Source organism: Buceros rhinoceros, unplaced genomic scaffold (assembly GCF_000710305.1).
Source record: "Buceros rhinoceros silvestris isolate BGI_N320 unplaced genomic scaffold, ASM71030v1 scaffold23589, whole genome shotgun sequence".
Classification (NCBI taxonomy): Eukaryota; Metazoa; Chordata; class Aves; order Bucerotiformes; family Bucerotidae; genus Buceros; species Buceros rhinoceros.
Window position 1 is genome coordinate 16388 of NW_010432464.1, and position 889 is coordinate 17276.

The 889-nt window shown below is 54.4% G+C and overlaps 1 protein-coding gene across 1 annotated transcript in view; it reads right to left on the reverse strand.

The window, feature by feature from the left end:
- Positions 1–144, reverse strand: part of TMEM108 (transmembrane protein 108) — a gene marked incomplete at its 3' end in the record, with an annotated part of 15393 nt that extends 15249 nt beyond the window's left edge. The window contains exon 1 of the mRNA XM_010143799.1: positions 100–144. Coding sequence (XP_010142101.1) covers positions 100–112 — 13 coding nt within the window. The remainder of the gene's footprint in view (positions 1–99) is intronic.
- Between the last annotated feature and the right edge of the window lie 745 nt (positions 145–889).

The window sequence follows — 889 nt, forward strand, 5'->3', positions numbered from 1 at the left end:
CAAAAGACTTCCTGCAATCTAGGACACCGGTAATTACCGAGAGGAGGGTAAGAAAAGCAAGAGCCTGACTCTAGCTGCTTGTTCAAGGCAGTCACTTACCTGGAAATGTCATTTGGACTTGTCAGCAGACATCCTCACCTGCTCACATCACACGGCTCTGGAAGCTTCATCCCTCAGCAGAGAAAGGCAGAATGCGACTTCTCCCTAACGAGCGAGGCAGCTGCAGGCAGGACTTGCTGTTATTGCTGGAACTGGTTTGGAGGAATGAGGACGGGGACAGCCCAGGCAGGCGTGTCTTGCAGGGCTGTGCAGCGAGCGGGCTCGCTCCGCTCCTTTATGGGGCACCTTTGCAACTGCAAGGCAGGATGACTCCCCGAGCCGGTCCCCCGTGCTGCCAGCAGTCCGAAGGGCTGCTTGGTATTCCAGCTTGGATCCCCATCAAGTCCCGATACGGTTTGTCTGACACGGGTCTATTCAGACGCCAGAGGACTGCTGGCAGCTCTCGTTTGCTGGGAACAAAACCGCAGCACGCACCCAGCTGCACGCCCTTGCGCGGCTGCTCAGCCCCTGTCTGGAGGCAGAGTGCCCTCCCTCGGCTTTTTGTGTGCGGATGGATTTTACAGACCTGCCTCCTGCTTCTGCACCTCCACCAGACTCCCCACTTCATTCAGTTACCTCTAATGATATTAATTAATATTCCTGCCAGAGGAAAATAGGGGGGGTGAAAGAGAGACCTCCTCTCTCCTCCTTCCCCAGCACTGAAACGCATGTTCTGTATTTTATTTCTTCACTCCCCAGTGGTGAAAGGGCCACTTCTATTTAGTGACATAACGAAGTCCGCAGATACTGTGATCGCTCAAGCCATAATCCTGCCTCCCCTTGTCCAGTT